This window comes from Stegodyphus dumicola, chromosome 4, assembly GCF_044657685.1.
Source record: "Stegodyphus dumicola isolate Sdum_Otavi_A_Nest chromosome 4, ASM4465768v1".
Taxonomy (NCBI): Eukaryota; Metazoa; Arthropoda; class Arachnida; order Araneae; family Eresidae; genus Stegodyphus; species Stegodyphus dumicola.
The window spans coordinates 89,912,645-89,931,779 of record NC_140771.1 but is presented as its reverse complement, the minus strand read 5'-3'; the positions used below and the strand labels follow the sequence as shown (position 1 = coordinate 89,931,779).

Genomic DNA, 19,135 nt, shown 5'->3' with positions numbered 1-19,135 from the left:
TTCAACTGCAACATCAGTAAACAGTTATTTCACATTAAAAAAAAAAAAAAAAAAAAAAAAAAAAAAAAAAAAAAACATAATGGAATGCAGGAGAGAAAAGTTTTGAAGTTTATCGACGACTTCAAAAGAATTTTTTACAGTGTGAATATTGCTAAAAAGTAAAGGAGAAAATCTGGAAAGTAAATATTTGGCCAAAAGATATGGTTTGGTTTATGTGATTAAGTCTCAAGGGCTATCTGCCTAAGGTGAGGGACACTTTCGTGGAGAATTTTCAAAGGGAAATTAGCTCATATACATGTTACACATGGGAAAAAAAGGGAATATAGCAAGATCCTATTACATGTTGATGCTACAGTAGAAGTCCAGAAATCCACAGAGCTTGGAACCAGAGGTTGTGTGGATTTTAGGATTTTGCAGCTTTCAGGACAGAAAAGATAAATCATAATATTCGGACTAAAAGTGCGAAATAAATAAGGTGTATTAGATACATTAAATTAAATTATTATATACGTTATTGAACTTATTATATGCATTAAATTATTATTACATATATAAACTGATTATATTATTCATTGTATTATATGTACACAGCATCAAGGTTTGCCGATTTCGCCTCATGCAAAGATTTTCGGTTTCAGATTGCGGTGTTAGAATCACTGTTGCTATAAGCTTTTAATAGCTTTTCTTTATTTTTCCGTATATCATACACAATGGTGTCGCAATTCTGCATGATTCTGCTATAAACCGAGGAGTAGCACCTGCCTCTATCTTTTGTGGAATTTGCACTTTTTGCATTACCGTCAATGCAACGTGTTTACGTTTTTCAACATGGCAAGCAGTAAAATCATGAATATGTTTCTTATCTGTAATTGTATTTTAAAAAGGGCTGAAATTAAAAATATTCTTAATTTATCCACAAAATATCCAGATTAAAAAAAAAAGGGCAGCACTAAATAATCTCGTGAAATAACAAAGCTCAGAAAATACAACTTGAATCGTGAACTTGAAAGAAGAGTTGAGTGAATCGTCTGCTTTTTTATCTCGATACGGATTAGAGGGGAAAAAACTTTTATCATGATGTCAATAATTTAGTATTTCTGTTATGACTCATTATTATTTGATAATTATGATGCCATTATTCGGTAAGTATTTTTTCTTCGATATTTCGTACTCAATATTGTGGTTTCCGGAAGCTAAACTGAATGTTTATATTTTGAGAGGCAACAGGGATTTCAGGAGTTTGTTGATTTCAGGTCGGCGGATTTTCGGTATTTGACTGTACTAGCAAGGAAAAACATCAAACTGAGTTCAGTGCAAAAAAGTAATGGTCCATCAAGATAACGTAAGAACCCGTATCTGCATTCATTGGCTAGACCCTATATGGACTCAAATGGGATCTATTGCCACACCCAACATACAGCCCTGACATGGCTCCGTTGGATTTCTACCCTTTTTCACCCCTGCAGCTACATCTTGGTGCTATCTTTCATTCTGCACAGGACATCTTAAATGAGGTTGATCTGCTTTTGGACTCATGGCCAGAAAGTTTCTGGGCCAAAAGGGTTTGAAAAACTACCAAAATGTTGGCAGAAAATCATAGATTTGGGTGGTGATTACTACCCACACTAAAGGTACTGCTTTCGTGTCTTTTTTCTAATTTTATTAAGAGCATTTTTTGGTGGCAAACTTCATTACAACCAGATATTAGAGATATTAATGACGAGATTCGTATTTACACTGGGAAGATTATGAAGGTGGGAGGTACTAGCCATTTGAGGTGTAAGCTTTTGAAATTTAGAAACAAGGACTTTTTTATAGTGTTGACAAGTGATATCAGTTCTAAACCAAGATTTATGATCAAAAGACAAAAAGTTTAAAGTAGAATTGGAAATTGTTAACTGAAGGTAATATAATTCACATTCAATTTTGGACAAATGTATGCATGTGTTTCTTATCATATGATGAAGCAGTGACAATTTGTTTTTATGCATAATTTTTTAAATGTGAACAGAGGATTTAAGACTGCATTTGACTTGTATAAATTTGGGATAGAGATAATTCAAGAATTTCCTAGGCTTAAGGTGTAACTTACAAAATCGGTTAATTCAAGACACACTTAAGGTGTAACTTACAAAATCAGTTGTTGTCTGTTGACATAATGCAAAAGAGAAACAAACACAAAAACTGGAGAAAAAAATAAAAAAGAATAAATACACACAAGTAAATGGGATTGGGAAAGTCCAAGATGGTAAAATATGACAAAATGAACCAAGAGAATGCAAACAAAAAAATTACAAACAAAAATTTACCCACATCTAAAAAAACAGAGAATCCAGCAACTACATGGAACAGAGAAGCAAAAACCAAAATGGTGCAAGTGGGCAAATGAAAGAACTTTCTCAGGAAAGGAAAAATGAAAGTAGATGAGAAACATGCCAAGTGAAGCATAAAATTAGTAATACGACATTTAGCTAAGTCATGTCAGCCGACTAAACAAAAATGGCTTCTTTTTCTTATTATGTATTTTGCACTCTCAGTTTCTACCTTAGAACATCTGCTTGCTAATGAACTCAATTATTTGCGATAAGTTGCCAGTGACCAAGGATTTTCTCCCGTAGTCATTGATAAAGACTTTAGAAAATTTTTTGTTTACCATCAAAGGCATTCCACTATTAGAAATAACATTAACAATCTCGTCGTGCTTCCATTTTGTTCTTCTGTCAGGTATAAAATTGCGAGGATTCTTCGGAAGTTCAATTTGTCATGTTATTTTTTCGAATATCAATAAAATCCATGGTTTGACTATTTAAGATTCCATATCTAACTTTAATTCTTAGGGAATTTATAGCATATCATTTCAGTGTGGTTTGAGACAAACTGCCAAACTAAAAGAGCATTGAAGTTCATATCAAGGTGGGTGTAGGTGTATTTAATTATGGTAAAGCACACTAGGGCTATCTGCTTAAGGGGAGGGATGCCTTCGTGGAGGACTTTCTAAGGGAAACTGGATCAGTTCATATCAAGGAATGTGAATCTTACGTCCGAAAAGGCAAAATTAACAAATCTTTGATAGCTAATCACTGTTGGAAATTTAATCATAATTTTGACTTTCGGCATGCAAAAATCATTCAAAAAGCTTCTTCAATTGCTGAATTGGATTTTTTTGAGCCTTTCAAATTCACAAAAATTTATCTTGTTTAGAACTGACTTTAAGTCCAATCCAAACCTTCCTTACATGTTTAAAATTCTATTAACTTAATTTCTTAATTTTGTTAATATTTTTGCTGATAGATGGCACTACCTTCTCATTTTGCTTTACTGTGGCATATAAATACGGCCGTTATTCCTACTGCTTTCCAGTCTTGCAGATTTCTTTGCTTCTGATGAAGAGGGACTTGAACTCGTTTGCCCTCGAAATTAATTGAAATCTTGACTTAAATCTACGCCAAACTCAAGATTTTGCGCTACTAATTTTATACTGGTGTAATTTCAAATAATTCCAAAATTAAATCAGGAGTTTATACTTCAATCTAAATGAATAATAGTGTGTCCAAGATACATTGTGTCCAAGAAAAATGGTGATATTCTGATTTTTGTATGATTATTCATTTACACTACAACTCTATATAATTGCACAGTTTGTATAAAGAAATACAGAAACATGGATTTTTAAACATTGATGATCTCTCTCATTCTGATTTCTAAGAAAGTGTGCTCATACTTCCCTCTCACCCCCCTTAAAATTAAAAGGCTAAATCTTTATGAAAAAAATTTGCAGAGAAAGGAAATTTCAGCAGAAGAAAGATTGGGTTCTCATAAGAAATGCTGTCTTAGGAGGTTCCCTCTGAAACCTAGTCATAAAGTAAGTTGTCAGATAATTTTTTTAAACAATAAATAATGAGAGATAAAAATCCTCTTTCTGTAGGTAAATTTAGGAAGGGAACTTTAGTCATCTGCAGCAACAATGGAGACTTCATGTTCTCTTATAATGAGCTGATTCTTTTTGTCATTCTAGAAGAAAGTAAATACAGTCAAAAGTCTTTAATCCGGAGTCGTCAGGACTTCGGCGATTCCGGATTATCGGTGTTTCCGGATTATAGATCATCAGTTTAAATCTGGTAAGATGGCACGCAGAAATTATAAAATTAAAAATATGAAGCCATAATTTATGAAATAAAGAGCAATTATGATCTAAAGGTTATCAAAATTTACAAAAAAAAAAAGCTTAATATTTATTTGTTTACTTTATTAAACATTTCTTTCAACGCACGCATGCGATAAGCATACATTACGCATAGTCGAAATTAGAAAATTGCAACCAGAAAACTATTTGATGTGTATTTGTGATATTTATAATGACGAGGAATTTGATTTAAATTATATCAAAGACGGAGTACCTCGAGATGAAATACTACATATATTAAGGAATTATAAGCCGAAGAAAATAAAAACATCTGCCCTGAAGATAAGGATAGTGCTGACAGATCAACTTTTAGTTCATTGCGAGACGCGACGTTTCCCCCTCCCCCCGCAGAGCAGCGTGAAATTAATGAACAGATTTCGGAATGGTTAGAGAAACAAAGTTATCCATTTTTTGCAGCAATTCCACTTTTTGTTTGATGGACATCGAAACGTGCTTTTGCTTTGTAGATCCTTCGGCAGCTCCAGAATGGGAAATTCTTTTTCACATAATCGAAAGTTAACTTACTTTTACAAAATTGCTCTAACAGTCTTCAAAAAATAATAAGCCGGATCCAATTAGAAGATTAAGGAACAACGCAATCTGCAACATTAACTGAAATAGATAATTAGATAATTTTAGCTTAGCTTATACTGTCCGTTCTACATTAAACGTGCATGCGTAAACGTATTATGCGCACACATAGATGCATATGTGCAGGTGTAAAGGTATTAAGCGCATACGTAAATGCATAATGCATTTACACATGCGCAGAAAGTTTGTAGCTTTGAGGTCCGGATTAAAGTCTTTTGACTGTATTAGGATAACACAAAAAGACACTAACTGGTAATCATATAGTATGCAAACTAATGCTGTTAGTTAGATTTGTATTTCTTAGATGGCATCACTAAAATGCTATTTTTGAATTCAACTGTGTAATAAATTGGCAGAAAAAAAGAAAAGACTAAAATAACAACCAGTTTTAGTCCCATGACCTAAAAACTACTAAAAGTAACTACTAACTAAAAGTGGTAGGTTGCATACTACATGAATACCGACTATTCTTTGTAAAGAATAATGGTTAAAACCGAAGATAAAAATTAAAGCTCAGTGGGATTCTCCTCTCATTAAAATAATATCAAGAAAACTTTCAGTAGATTATACAGGATCAGTAATTTAGATACTCTGGAGCACATAAAAAAATTATATGATAGGTGGAATGACATGTTAAGTAGGCAATGGCATTAAGAGGTTTCACTGCAGCCTTTACCATAAAATTGTCATTTTAATCAGTGTTTCCAAACTTACCATAACTTCTTCCCTTAATGGAACAGTTCTAACAGGACTGTTTAATGTTTCACTTTGATATTCATTCTGAATCTGTTCACAGCATGTTTTGAGAGAGTCTTGTGTAGCAGAAAAATTCAGAGCACTTGATGGAGGTGGCACACCAACTTCTTTGCAACATAAAATAGGATCTTTCATCCAAGCATCTAATAAATTCTGACGAGACCATTCTAAAAAATATAAATTTATATTAAGCATCTTTACTTCAAAGTATAATAAAATAAAACGTAAATGTTTTTCCAATATTACAAAAGTACAGTATTCTTGTAAAACATTTTGTAAACCAAACCGGATTAAAACAAAGAAGGAATTACAATTAACTCATATGGAAAATAAGTTTTAAGGATTGTCAGGTCTTCAAAAACAAGTAATCTAATCAAAAGAAATTAATACAGAACTAAAAGCAAGAATGGACGGCAGTGACAAAGAAGCTTTAAGCTGAGTCCTGGTTAGTTCAGTAGTCGGAGATGGAGACTAGAGTGTAAGGAAAAGATGAAAAATATCATCCACTGATTTGGCCACACGTATCCATCATTTTACATTTTCTGCATATGACTGCCCCAGAGTCAGAAGCTGAGATATATATTGTCTATCATATATGTATATCAATTATTAATTTATCTTACTGAAATTTATATACATTTGTACAGAAAATTTGTGCCTTTCTGGTAGAATTATATTTTTTAGCCTACCTTGATTGCTTCAGAAGTTATTCACAATTAAACATATATTTTTAGCAGAAATAGATCAGATTTTCTGACTTTAATTTTCCACTTAGAAGTGCAGGTTTAAGCTTTTAGAGTAGATTTCTGACAAGTGATGTATGTTTTTCCCACCCATTTCCAGAACGTGAGATTTTCCCATGGAAAGGGTTATTTGCCTGAGTTTTTTGGCATGAAAATTTAAAAGGCTGAATTGTAATTGGGAAAAAATAAAAAAATTTATATTGCTTTGTTCTTGACATGGATATAGACTTTTCTCATCTCTTTTGGTGAGTGTTTGGGAATGTGAAAGTTTCCTGAATTAAAAACGCATGCACGATCGTGAGAGACAGATTTTTCCACAAAATTTCTCACCTACCAGATTCATGTACCAGCAGAATGCTTCAGCAAATTAGGTTTCGTACTTACTTGTATCACCTTTATTAAACACCAGGCTTGGGAAGGCTACCAGCTAAGTACCTAAGTACTTCATACCCCGTTAACTACGAGTACCTCAAAGTGAGAAAGCAACTGGCTCATTTTCTGTTGCATCTGATGTGCCTTTGCCGCGAAGGCCACCTGACGAGTTCACCAAACCAGTTAACCCACCGTATTAGGCCTAATTGACTCCAGAAGGGTTTGCCTATCTACACCTGGTGTTCCTCTCAACAGAGCTGCTGCTCTGCATCGAATTAGTCAGCGTTTAACTCGAGATGCCCTTCGCTGTTTCTTGTGGTCTCACAAAACAAGTATATGGAAAAGGCCGAGCAGCTAGGAGATGTTATCTTAAACGGATAAGTACAATTCTTTGAACTTACTCCACATTTCTATCTATGCGCAAGTAAGAGTCAATTTGCATCCATTGTTGACCACTTGTTTATTCTCCACTGCTAACTATTTGTTTAATTGAGTGATAATGTTTATTAAAAATCATTTTTTAACCCTCCGAACATTAATGATATAGCCCTGAAGTTTCACAAAATGACATGAATAAATACTTGATTATAATTAAAAAATGATTCTTTCACTTCGTACTTTGATTCCTTTTCTTCCAATATACATCCTACCCAAAATCGGATACATTAAAATCTGGCAGAAATTTTCATGCGTAATGTTTACGAAAGCCTTCTATATGGAATTTTCCATCTGTAATGCTGAGAAGGTTAATGTCAACATATTTCGTAATTCTGAAAGAAGTTAATTTTTTTTATTCTTCTTCTGGGAGAATGGCATTGCCTGCGGTTGGGTAACTTTGATTCCAGTTGTTCTTGTTATTGCTTAATACTCACTTGTCTGAGCTATAAACCAGCCCAAGACCACGAAATGCCTCGTGGCAGAGCGTAAGTTTATGCCTGGCGTTGGCAAAAGGCTTGAGCACGTTACAGGTGACAATACGATTTAGCTCAAATCCGCCCCAAACTTTGATAGAGAGCACCCCGAAGGGATGGGTCTGAGCGTCTTCCACTACTCTTCTGCTACCACCAACCTCTTGAGAGGACTTTTTGCTTGCCACATATATAGAGTGCCACCATGCCGCACAGACACTACACATTTATGAACAAGCACGTCTACTCCCAAATTCGGACCCAGGCCCTTCGGCACAGCAGTCAAAAAACTCTAACCACTATACTGGTTGTGTGGCACCATGGTTCCTTCACTGAGCTAACGACAACTGCTTGTTTCTCCAGCTGGCTGCCATTCTCAACCTCATCTCACACTTGACTGTATACACATAGGGTTGCATGGTTGTGCATGTTATGTTTTTTGTGGTGTATACAGTACAAAGTCCATAATCTGGATGTCCATTATCCGGAATGATCTATAATCTGGACCTCAAAGCCACAAACTTTTTTTTTTGTATGCTTTACGCATGCATGTTAATGCGTGTTGAAGCATGCGCATGCACATTGGGAGGATGTGTTTCCAGATACGTAAAAAAATGCTTAGCATAATTTACGGCCAGCTACCATATTTCATGGTGAGGACGATGAAGACGATAGCCGGGAATTTCAAGATTTTTGGACATCGCAAACTAAAGGTGAAATTTTCCAGTTATTGGATTTTGTAAAGAAATGTGGAGAAACGGTAATAAATGAAGATGATATAATAGAAGTTTTTCATTGCGACAACAATGCCCCAATCATCAATCGATTAACGGACGACGAAATCTGTAGTATCCAGAAAATACCGCTTCCTATAGGTGGAACTTTGTAACTGAACAAGAAATTATGTCTGTTTATAGAATTAAAGAGAAAGTATTAGCACAAAAAAACTGAGCAACTGAAACAACTTACAATGAAAGAAATTTTAATAAAGTAAACAAATAAATATTAAGCTTTTTTTGTAAATTTTGATACCCTTTAGATCATAATTGCTCTTTATTTCATAAATTACGGTTTCATATTTTTAATTTTATAATTTCTGCATACCATCTTACCAGATTTAAAGTGATGATCTATAATTTGGAAAAATCCCTAATCCGGAATCGCCGAAGTCCCAACGAGTCCGGATTACGGACTTTGTACTATTAGACATTTGCTAACTTGAATAATTTGATTTGCATTTTGGTCCAGTTTGGCTGCAGAATTTTGCTTTTCTTGCAGAAATCACTGAAAAGCTAGATATCCTTAAATTGCAGCTTCAAGGTAAGGATAAAGATATTAGTGGGACAATTTCAGAAAAGCTGCTTCATTCAGAAAGTTGCTTCATTCTCAGAAAAGCTGGAACTGTGGGAAAAAAAGTATCATCCAAGGTGAATGTAAATACTAAACTCTTGACAAGCCAGGGTCTTTAATGCCTGATCACAACAGCAAATAATGTGTTAAAATTAGTTCAGATTTGAGAAGTGAATTCAGCAAACGCTTCCAAGATTTGAAAAGGGTTCGAATTGTTTCACAGTTTATCAAATCGTTTTTTTATAGAGATCGATGCTGAAGAGTTCTCTACTTGTGTCATGGAGCATTTTGATTTTCAAGAAGACATTGCTGCAGTGGAGTTGGAGCTGATTAATTTTCAAAATGATTTATCTGTAAAATTGTTTTCTTCAAGTTTTGAAAATATTTGGCCTCTTGTTCCCAAAGATAAATAGCCATTTTTGGTCCAAGTCTGTCTCAAAGTGAAGGCAATGTTCAGCTCTACATATCTGTGTGAATGTCTTTTTCCAGTATGAAATTTATTAAAAATAAGTACATAAACAGACTCGTTGCTGAACACTTAAACAACTGTATTCAAATAGCAGCCACTACCTACTCTCCCACCATTCTGATAGTGACAAATTAACTGTGATTAGGGTAAAAATAGGTGGTGAAGCTGAGGATTTTATTGGAAACAACCCTCGGTTGAAGAGAGAAACCAATTTCTCATTTTTAGTGAATGCTTTGAAAGGAAGGTTCACATCGGTACATAATTTGCATTCTAACATATGAACTCTCATACAGGCATTTCAAAAGCCACGCGAGTCTATAAGGCATTTTACTGCCTGCATTGAAGCTCCATCATACAGAACTGTTTTGGTGGAAAGGGATAATGACCCTGCAGCATAAGCCCAAAGACAAGATTTACTTTTATCAGTGTTTATTGGGGGCTTACAGCTTCATCTGAGACATTTGCTATTTCCTCAGAATCATAAGACATTTACATCTGCAGCAGGAAAACATCGCCCAGCTTTACAGACTGAGGTTCAATTCCTGATGTCCCAGAATCCTCAAATGAGACCTTTACAGCCTCGCTGTTACCGCTGTAATATATTTAGCCACGTAAGCAGATACTGGTATGCTAATGTTATGCCTAAACAGCATAGCAGATCAGGTCAGCAGCCAAGACAGAGAGCTAATCGGACTGCTCGATGCAACAATTCCCCTGCAATAGTTCCAGCCGTTTTGACAACTCATTCACACTCAAATGCAAGTCCTAGTAAACTGAATCCTAAAGCTCCCAGTTTTAATTTAAACTAGTTCAAGGTGGGGAGAAATCTAACTCACCCTTTTGGAGATGCCATCTGTGTTTGCAGTATCCACTACTGACGCTTCTTTGCCTATAGTAGGAGGTTCTGTTTCGAGGAATAAACTCTAATTTTTATTAGATTCAGGGGCAACTGTTAACATTATTGAATCTGAGTATGTTTACTGTTTTAGTAACAAAATTTCTATGAACAAATGCAACATATATTTAAAAGGTATAGCTGGTGAAAAATTATTGATAAACAAAAAATTTAACCTGGTCATTGAATTTCAAGAGCAACTATTTCACACATCATTTTTGATTACCTATGTTCCACTACCTTCTCACTGTGGTGCAATTTTAGGAATTCAGTTCCTCACTGACAATAAGTTACATTTGGATTTTGAGACTTCTCAATTCTTAGATAAAAATGTTATTTTGAAGTGGAACTTGAGCGACAAACAGTAAATACAGTGCAGATGCAAATCTTATATCTCATTCTCCTTCCAGCTTCTCTTCCCCCTCTTTTTGCTATTCTGTACGTAAACATAAACTTTCTCCTTTCCCTGATAATATCATTAAACTTTCTCCACACTCTACATACTTTCCTCATAAAGAGTTTTAATCGAGCCTTTATCTGTGCAATTGCACAGTAAATTTGCAATAGCCAGATCTGTAAGCAACTTTTCTAGTACTAAAGAGCTTTATGTTAAAATCACTTATTTTTCTTCAGATTTTGTATATATAAACAAAGATATGAAGGCAGTTTGTGCTCAACCATTTAATGTTAACTCCCATGTAACTGTATATATAAACAATACTTCTTTTGAGACTGGAGAAGATTTTGAGTCTTGGAGTGGTAATTTGGATCTCAGGCATTTACCTGAACAGCAACAACAACTATTATCACAATTTCGTAAACACTATAGTAACATCTTTGCTGCCTCAGTGACTGAGCTCATAGGTTGTGACACTATTTTGCACAACATAAATTTACGAGACAACATTACTGTTAGGCAAAAGCTTAAGGTCTTAGATGATAAGGTACTTTTATCATCTAAGATAAGAGCTTGTTAGACATCATGTATAAGAACTTCTTGAGGCGAACATCATTCAAGAAAGTGACAATCCTTATTGTGCTCCTATATTTTTTATGGAAAAGGCTGATAATACTAACTGTCTAGTCACTGACTTAAAAATTAAATGAAAAGATCAGGAGGACAGTTATCTTTTGATTAACATAACTGAGCTCATTGAGCAGTTGGAATATGCAAATTATTTTTCCACACTCTTGTTTTTCCAGATGAAAATTCATCCAGATGACATCTTTAAAAGTGGTTTTACTACTCTTTAGGGGTACTCCTCCCCCCCTGGAGGTTGACTCAGGAGAATTCCTTGGAAGTACTGGCTAGGATCTGTACTTAGGCAGTCTCAGCCATGGGAGGTACATAATTTGACTTCACAGGACTAGAGCCCTAGTTCAGTCTAAGACTGGTTCAGGCTTGGCAGGGACCTTACTGGTACTGTCATGTGTGTTCCTTCGGCCCTTTTGGAGCTAGATGGTAGTATTCCGGCCTTGTTGATGGGGGGTTGGCCATCAGAGTTCCAGTGTCAGGGACTGACAGAGCAGACAAGGCACCAAGTCGATTCGTACGTTGCCGATGGAGTGTGCCCGGAGGCAAAGATGTCATAGCGTTCAATTTACATGCACCATTTTCTACCTTGTCCAAGGCTATGTATAAATCCGGGCAGGGACTGTGAGGTCTGCATCGCCTTTGAGGGGGGTCTCTGAAGCTTGGATATTTTCACGCCAATATGGCAGACCAAAAGGGTCACCCATGATAGAGTCCCCGCTTTAGCATTCTCTCAAGGTACTATGAAATCATTACAAACTCCTTTTGGCATGCCTAATGCTCCCAGCTCATTTCAAAGGTTAATGTCTATTGTTTTAATCAATTTTTCTTCTCTTAAAATTGAAATTTGCATTGACGATATTGTAGTTGCTTCCAAGACATTTAAAAAACACTTAGAAAAATTGCAAATTGTATTTTATAGGCTGAAAGTTCATAATCTCAAATCGAAACATTATAAATGTAATTTCTTAAAGAAACAAATAATATATTTAGGATTTAAAGTCACAAAAGGTATCCTACAACCTGATGATAGAAACTTAAAAACAGTTCAAGGTAGACTAGAAGAGAAACACGCTAATGTGACAATCAAAATCGTATAAACAACCTTGTATTTAGCGTAAGTATAATGAAACACTCAATCGATTTCGAGGGCAGCTAAATGTCCCTCCTCATCAGGAGAAAGAAATACCTAGAAAGAAGAAAATAAAGGAGAAGGAGTCTCAGAAACACGTGGTCCTTATCAACACTGCACGTGGTTATAACTGGATTTTTAATCAGAGTTGCAATGGCCGCCTACTTTTACTGCCTACATTTGCCCCTCGCTCCCTATTTTAATTTCGCTAATTTTTCTTGTCCTTTATGCTTGATCAGATAGCCTGGCTCTATTTGAAGTTCAGATATTGAGCGTGAAGGTGCATTTGCCCCTCGCTCCCTATTTTAACTTCGCTAATTTTTCTTGTCCTTTATGCTTGATCAGATAGCCTGGCTCTATTTGAAGTTCAGATATTGAGCGTGAAGGTGCATTTGCCCCTCGCTCCCTATTTTAACTTCGCTAATTTTTCTTGTCCTTTATGCTTGATCAGATAGCCTGGTTCAGTAAAAGTAGGCAGCCAGTGCAACTCTGATTAAAAATCCAGTTATAACCACATGCAGTGCTGATAAGGACCATGTTTTTCTGAGACTCCTTCTCCTTTATTTTCTTCTTTTTAGGTATTTCTTTTGCCTGATGAGGAGGGACCTTTAGCTTCCCTCGAAATCGATTGAGTGTTTCATTATACTTACGCTAAATACAAGGTTGTTTATACGATTTTGACAGTTCAAGGTTTTGCACCACCTAAGATGAGAAAGAGGTCATAAGATTTTTAGGCCTTATAGGCTTTTATTGAAGGTTCATTCCAAATTTTGTTCAAAAGGCACTTGGTTAACTAAAGACAAAATTCCTCTTTGTTGGACACAAGAAACTCAGCAGCGGATACTCTAAAAGCTGAACTTCTGAATGAACCTATTTTGGCTCTACCAGATTTTACTAAACCTTTTTCACTGCGTACTGATGTTTCTAATTATGGTCTTGGAGTAGTTTTATGTCAGGAGGATGCTAATGGCTTTCAACATCCAGTTTGTTATGATAGTCGTAAGTTAAAAGGTCCTAAAACTAGGTATAGCATGGCGGATAGAGGAGTTTTGGCGGTTGTTTGGGCTACTGCACATTTTAGCCAATATTTATTAGGAAAAGAATTTACCATATACTCTGATCAGGCCTCTTTATAACACATATTGAGACTTAAAGATCCTACCTCTAGAATCACATGTTGGATTATGGGTTTATCCCAATTTGATTATAAAATTATTCACAAGCCTGGAAAATCAAGTTTGACAGCACGTTATTTGTCAAGAGCGGTAAATGTCACTCAGCTTATTCAGACTTCTGTTACAACAAAACTGTCGGAACTATTTAAGAGAGAACAGGCTTCTGATTCTTCTTGTCAGCAGATTATAGCTGAATTAAAAGACAACAAGTCTCCTCGGCCTATTTCTCAAATGTTTTTTTGTACAAGATGGCATTTTATACTGTAAATACAAGATTCCAAGTTCACGGCAGAAGCAGAATAGACTAGTAGTTCATAAAACTCTAGTACTGAAGATTTTACAAGAAAATCATAATTCACCTACAGCGGAACACTGAAGTTATCATAGAACTCTACATCACATCCAAAACTAATTTTTCTGAAAGGGAATGCATAAACAAATCCACAATTATATGAAGCCCTGCTACTCCTGTTTTTAAAATCGAGGTTATAGACCTTCTCACAAGGCTCCCCTTATCAGACTGCCTGAGGCTACTCATCCCACTAAGTGAATTGCGGTGGATATAGTGGGCCCTTTTCCAGTGACTTTGGCAGGCAATAAATATATTTTGGTCATAACCAACTATTTCTCTTGTTGGCCTGAGGCTTATCCTTCACAGGATACCACAATACAAACAATAATAAGTTAGAGCAATTCATTTCTTCACATGGGGTGCCACAATATATTGTTACAGACAGGGGTACCAATTTTATTTCACAAGCAATAATGGAGATGAATAAGTGATTAGGAGTAACCAAGCATACTACAACTAGTTATCATCCTCAATCCGATGGTGTAAAAAGGTTCAATGCCACCTCAATTAATTCACTCAGTCATTTAGTTAATCATATACAGGAAGACTGGGATAGACATTTGCCTTTTGCTTTATTGGCACACAGGACAACGTAGTGCTCTGCAGGAGTGTCCAATGTCCCATACAATATATTGTACATGAGAGACTTAAGTTTGCCAATTTAATTATTATTGCAGACAAATTTTAGAACTCCTAATAACACAAACAATTATTCAAAAGACTGAGTTATGCGACTTCAGAATGGTTAATAAGAATTTAACTGAAGCAGCAGAAAAGCAAGAAGCTTATAGAGACAAAAAAGCTCATCACAAAGGAATTCAAGTGGGAGATGTCACTTATGTGTGCACTCAAGTGGTGAAGCCTGATATGGCCAAGAAGTTCTCAAAGTTTAATACGAGTCCTTTAAGGGTGATTCAGCAGGTTACTAAAGTTAACTTCAAGATTGCTCCAATCAAAAATCATTCTCAGGTAGAATCTACACTGACTACCAATAAGTATTTGGACACCTATGCAAATGGCGATATCTGCGGTCCTAAGGTACATCACGGACACCGCCGGTATATATCGTGTAGGAAACAGCATCGCTTTTAGTCGCATGCAAGATGCCTCACAGTTCGGAGCTCTCTGATTTCGAGAAAGGTATAATTATCGGGTATCACAAATGTCGCCGATCCTTAAGGGACATACCTAGTGATCTGAAGTACCCAAAATCGACAGTGAATCAACAGTGGCCTATGTGATTAAGAAGTGGAAGGTGAGCGGTGATTGTCGCAATGTGCCCCGAGTCGGCAGACCAACGAAACTAGGAGATAGAGACCGACGAGTGCTGTCCAGAGAAATTCGGAAGAACCGCACCCAACCGATGGCCCTCATCTGCGAGGAGTTTCAACAGGCATCTGGGAGTATTGTTTCAATGAATACCATCCATAAGGAAGCACATCTGCTTGGTTTTCATGGTCGTGCTGCTGCCCATAAGCCTTTGATCACAAAGTCCAATCGCGCTGCTCAGATAATGTGCAAAGCACATCGAAATTGGACCGTAGATCAGTGGAAACAGGTTCTTTGGAGTTACGAATCAAGGCTCACCCTTTACCGTTCGGATGGCAGGGTTTGGGTCTGGCGTCTACCTGGAGAACGTCTCCTGCCAGAATGCATTGTGCCAACAGTCAAGTTCGGCGGAGGTGGAATTACGGTCTGGGGATATTTCTCCTGGTATGGGCTGGGATCCTTGGTCCCCATTCATGGTAAGCTCAACTCCAATGCCTACTGCACTATTTTGGATGACAATGTGCTTCCTACGTTGTGGCAGTTTTATGGGTTGGACCCCTGTTACTTTCAGGACAACAATGCCAGTTGTCATGTTTCGACATTAACCAAGGCTTGGTATGGTGCCAATGGAGTTCATCGAATGGACTGGCCTGCCCAGAGTCCAGACCTGAACCCTATCGAGAACCTCTGGGATGAGTTGCATCGCCGAATTCAGGGGTGCACTACCCGTGCAAAATCGGTGAAGGAACTTCTATGTCTTCTCCAAGCCGAGTGGAAGAAAATACCACTAGCTGTCATACAAAGACTTGTGGAAAGTATGCCCTGGAGGGTCCACGCTGTAATTACCTCTTGTGGAGGGTCTACCAACTATTGATTTTGAATAAAGTTAGTTTTTCTTTTCTATCACAGGTGTCCAAATACTTATTGGTAGTCAGTGTATTCATGCAGATGGTTTAACTAAGGTGCCAGAGTGAATCATTTTTCCTACGTTACAAAATTTTGATCCCAGTTCAGGTCACTCAGAGACTGTATCACACAATACATTGCTTTGTTACAAAGTATTGGTGGTAGTGCAATTACTTTATGTATTATGTTCAGTTTCGTACAGGCTTCAATGCATTCTTTTAACTGAATTTAAATCATTTTTAGTTAGTTGTATTTTATTGGTAGGGTGCTGTCATGTGTTTATTCTTGTCATGATTACATCGATACATTTTACATGCTTTCGCATCTAAGGATGGTGTCGTGGTCACAGATTTTCACCTTACTGTCTTTATAGCTGTTTTTTTTGGGGGGGGATGTTCCAGGGCTGCTATTTTTCCCACTTCAAGTTAAGTTTTAAATTTTTTCCCCCTCCTGCTTGTGATCTTAAGCACTTAGGGTTACCTTTCAGCTAGTTTTGACAGGACCGTTAAAATTGCTTTTGCCAATTCTTTATGATGCTTTCTTTTTTATATGCTGTTTATGTTAGGACATGAGTTTAGTTCTTGCCTGAAGTTACTTTCGTACTTTATTGATGTGAACTTTAAATTTTTTTTCTCCCATTGAGCACAACTTAGTTAACAGAAAGGCACAAATTTTCTGTACAAAAGCATAAAAATTTCAATTAGTTAAATTAATAATTTCTATTTCGAAATTGTGATAATACTCCCGGAATACTTGAAACACTAGTCTCTTTAATGCAGAATTAAATCCAAGATACCTATTTTGAGTTTTCCGAAAATTAACAACACTGAGTTTAAAAAGTAGACTAACTATAACTAATTAATGTCTTAATTAACTATAACTAATTTCGCTTATTAAAATAAATACAAGCAAACACACAAGCTGATTAAACCCTTAATTAATATTACTAATAAGGTGTGTAGCTGAAATTTAGAATACACTTTGAGTAATAAGATATATTAAGCCACACAACATTCGCACATAAAAGGAGAGTTTTTCTTTTCCTGCGAATTTATACAGTCCATGGAATTGTTCTTTACACATGTCTTCACCTAGTGGTCTGATATTGAGAGTGTTTTGTTACTTTTGTTATTAAAATGACAGGAATTATTTAACATTTCTGTTTTTGGAGCTTTATATATTGTATTTTGTTTGGTATTCATGTAATTTCAGTGGCAGTTTGGTGTTTTTAGCATAAGCTGCAATGATTTTTTGTTTTTGTTTTTGTTGTTCCTTATTTACAGGGTGAATTGTTTGTTTTGGAGTTTGTTTACTGTGTTTTTCCTTTCTTTGGGTGTGCTGAATTTTAAACATCAACAGTTACTTTTTTAACTTAAGGAGGGAAAATAACTTCCTTCTTTTGTTTGATTTTCGCAAAACTTCTTGACCTTCAGCCATAACTGTTTTTCTTAGTTTTGGGACAGAAGTTATCTTCTTTTACAATTGACAATTAACATGTTTTGTATTATTCATATCATGCCAATTTTATTATCCTTCACATTTGTAAACTTAAGGCACAAGTCTCTTGGCTTCCCAGTTAGGGGAGGAATGGTGTGTACCTGAATTTATCTAATTACTCAAAGTGTATTCTAAATTTCAGCTACACAACTTATTAGCAATATTTGTTAAGAATTTAATCAGCTTGTGTGTTTGCTAGTATTTATTTTAATAAAGTTAATTATAGTTAGTCTACGTTTTAAACTCAGTGTAGTTAATTTTTGGAAAATTCAAAATAGGTTTCTTTTATTTGATTCTCCCTTAACTCTTTAAGGGGCAGGAGAGGCAATTAACTTTTTCTGCAAAACTCTTGTTTTATTTACTATATCAATTGTTGCAATGAAATTATTTGTGACAATTACACATACTTTGTGTAAGATGTATGAAAAAAAATGACCACTTCTGGTGGTTAGTGTCAGTAACCACTGCCCCCAGCACACATCCCTACAAATCAGTCTCTATAGTAATCATGTAAACAGTTTTTCTTTCTCAAGCACGACTGCAACTTTGTATGTGCTGCATTCCCACACTGTTCTTACAGGATTTTTTCTTGGTGCTGCAGAGTGCACATCATTGGGATGTTGTCTTCAATGGCAGGTGGTGTTCGTAGCCGAGAACAAATATCCAGAACCGACCACTTGTGAGAGGAGACCTGATGTTTAATCTTAGGGGAGGACGCCGGCACCTGACACTGAGGATGAATATCCAGAACCGACCACTTGCGGTACGATACCTGGTGTTTGTTTGAGGGGCAGGGGTTAAGGGAATGGAGAATTGCTCTCGTCTCCCTAAGTTCAGCATTGGCTTCTTTGTGGCCTCTGCTGGAAACTATGTTGGCTGGCATAGGCTAACGATGCTGGACAACTCATCCCTTGGTATCGACTGGTAGGAATTTTTGGAACTGACAATTTAATGAGAGGAGACCCGAGGTTCTTCCAGACCACTGGCTGGACTTTTGTCTACACAGCTTTGGTTCCTTGGTTAAATAATCAGTCCTCACATACATTAGAACCACCGTATATTCAGTGGTAGGTTCAGGCTTGGCAGGGATCATACTGATATTGTCTTGTCTGTGATCTTGGTTGCGGGGTTGTTCCCGGTTAAGGCTCGGCAATGGTTGATGGCGACATGTAAAGTCCCTGTGAATTCATTGGAGGGAGTGGCACCCCTTCGGACAATCTCTGAAGGCTGGATGCATAACTATGTAAGGCTGCCCAAAGGCATGCCAGGTAATGGAGTCTACACCTTCGGTGTTCTGTCATCAATGACTGATGCTTATTTTCTTGAAGACGAATTGCTGCATCAGCTACTGGCTTATGTTCCTTGATTGCCATCTAGTGAGCTACAAGGAAACTTCAGAAACGATCAGTCTTGAAAACCGCTCACACGAGTGAGTAAGACGCTGCTTGTAATAAATCTCTCTAACTTGCATCATTTCCATATTAATGCAGGTCATGATTATTAA

At 36.4% G+C, this 19,135-nt stretch overlaps 1 protein-coding gene across 8 annotated transcripts in view; it reads right to left on the bottom strand.

Moving 5' to 3' along the window:
- Positions 1-19,135, bottom strand: part of LOC118203782 (ankyrin repeat and IBR domain-containing protein 1-like) — a 253,441-nt gene that overhangs the window by 158,077 nt on the left and 76,229 nt on the right. For all 8 annotated transcript variants that reach the window (XR_015040715.1, XR_015040716.1, XM_085815207.1 and 5 more), the window contains one exon: positions 5,489-5,697. Coding sequence is in view for 6 of the 8 variants with exons in the window: in XM_085815207.1 (XP_085671333.1) it covers positions 5,489-5,697 (209 nt within the window). In the remaining 2 variants the exon portion in view is untranslated. The remainder of the gene's footprint in view (positions 1-5,488; positions 5,698-19,135) is intronic.